This window comes from Pygoscelis adeliae, unplaced genomic scaffold (assembly GCF_000699105.1).
Source record: "Pygoscelis adeliae isolate BGI_AS28 unplaced genomic scaffold, ASM69910v1 Scaffold93, whole genome shotgun sequence".
In the NCBI taxonomy this organism is placed as follows: Eukaryota; Metazoa; Chordata; class Aves; order Sphenisciformes; family Spheniscidae; genus Pygoscelis; species Pygoscelis adeliae.
This window is the reverse complement of record NW_008824469.1, coordinates 874,759-876,081: the sequence shown is the minus strand read 5'-3', so window position 1 is coordinate 876,081 and position 1,323 is coordinate 874,759. Positions and strand designations below refer to the sequence as shown.

General features: G+C 39.4%; 1 protein-coding gene across 1 annotated transcript in view; it reads left to right on the top strand.

The window, feature by feature from the left end:
• Window positions 1–792: 792 nt before the first annotated feature.
• ANAPC5 (anaphase promoting complex subunit 5) overlaps window positions 793–1,323 on the top strand; it is a 14,324-nt gene continuing 13,793 nt past the window's right edge. Inside the window, exon 1 of the mRNA XM_009321184.1 lies at window positions 793–898. Coding sequence (XP_009319459.1) covers window positions 799–898 — 100 coding nt within the window. The 5' untranslated portion in view covers window positions 793–798. The remainder of the gene's footprint in view (window positions 899–1,323) is intronic.

Sequence of the window (1,323 nt, the reverse complement as noted above, 5' to 3'; positions counted from 1 at the left end):
TCCGCGCGCCCCAGGGAAACCCTGAAACCCGGGTGGGGGGGGGGGGCCGGGGGGAAGAGCTGCTGAGGGCCGGACACCGGCCCCTGCTGTGGGCTCGTGGTGGAGGGAGGCACGAAGCCGTTCGTGCTTCCCCAGGTTCCCCTGCTGCTGGAGGCTAAGGAACTGCTTGCGTTGGTCGGTTAATCGCTTCCGTCTTGTGGTTTCTGTGTTTCGTGTTGGAAACGGGAAAACACTGTCACTACAGTCAATCATTCTGTGAAAGATGATAAAGCATGCTCTGTATTATCAATATCTCTTAAGAAGTGCTCTGAAATGTGTAAATGTATAGTTAAAAAAGTCATACATTTGGAGCAAGAATGTACTTCTACAGTTTTCTTAGTTCTTGTAAATAAGTTCTGCCAGGCACACAAACCAAACATCGAAGCCATCTGTTTTAAAGTTTCTGTGACACAGAAGGTCTGTTTTGACATTAGTTAACTCGCGTAACAGCAACAGTTTTAAAAATCAGTCTATTGTTTTGTTAGAAGAATAACAATCTTTTCTAATTGTTCTCTTTATTAAAAGAACTGTTTAAAAAGGAAAAAAAAAACCTGATTATTATTTGTCTTATTATTAATATGTAGTATGTTTTGATTTGGCTCATGAGTATAAAAACCTTCTGGGCCTAATGAATTAGCTACCACTGGGTTCTGTTTGAATTTACTCACTTATACCTGAAATAGAAGAGTATTTTATTTGATGCATATTATTAATACCCTAAAAAAATGTAGTTTTCTTTCCCTGTTTAGGTTAAAACTTATGGCAGAAGGAGAATTGAAAGATATGGAACAATTTTTTGATGACCTTTCAGATTCATTTACAGGGACAGAGCCAGAAGTTCATAAAACAAGTGTAGTAGGTAACTAATCATTATCCATAAGCTATATTTGATGTGATATCTATCATTGATGTAATTCACTTGGGATACAGCTTTGTTTTTCTTTTTGGGGAGGTGTAAAGATTGCATAATATGATTTTTCTCTTGCTCAGATGTTTCATATTAACAAATAATTTTGCATATTGTGCAGTTCTTACTGATCTTAACAATTTTTCCGTGATCAGGTAGTCTGTGACATTTGCCACTAAATTAATACCAGATTTACACCCTGCAAACTTGAGTTTTGTCAGTTGGTAGGTGTAGGGGTTTAACCTCAGTCGGCAACTGAGCACCACCCAGCCGCTCACTCACTCCCCCCCCACTGGGATGGGGGAGAGAATCAGAGAGTAAAAGTGAGAAAACTCATGGGTTGAGATAAAGACAGTTTAACAGGTAAAGCAAAAGCT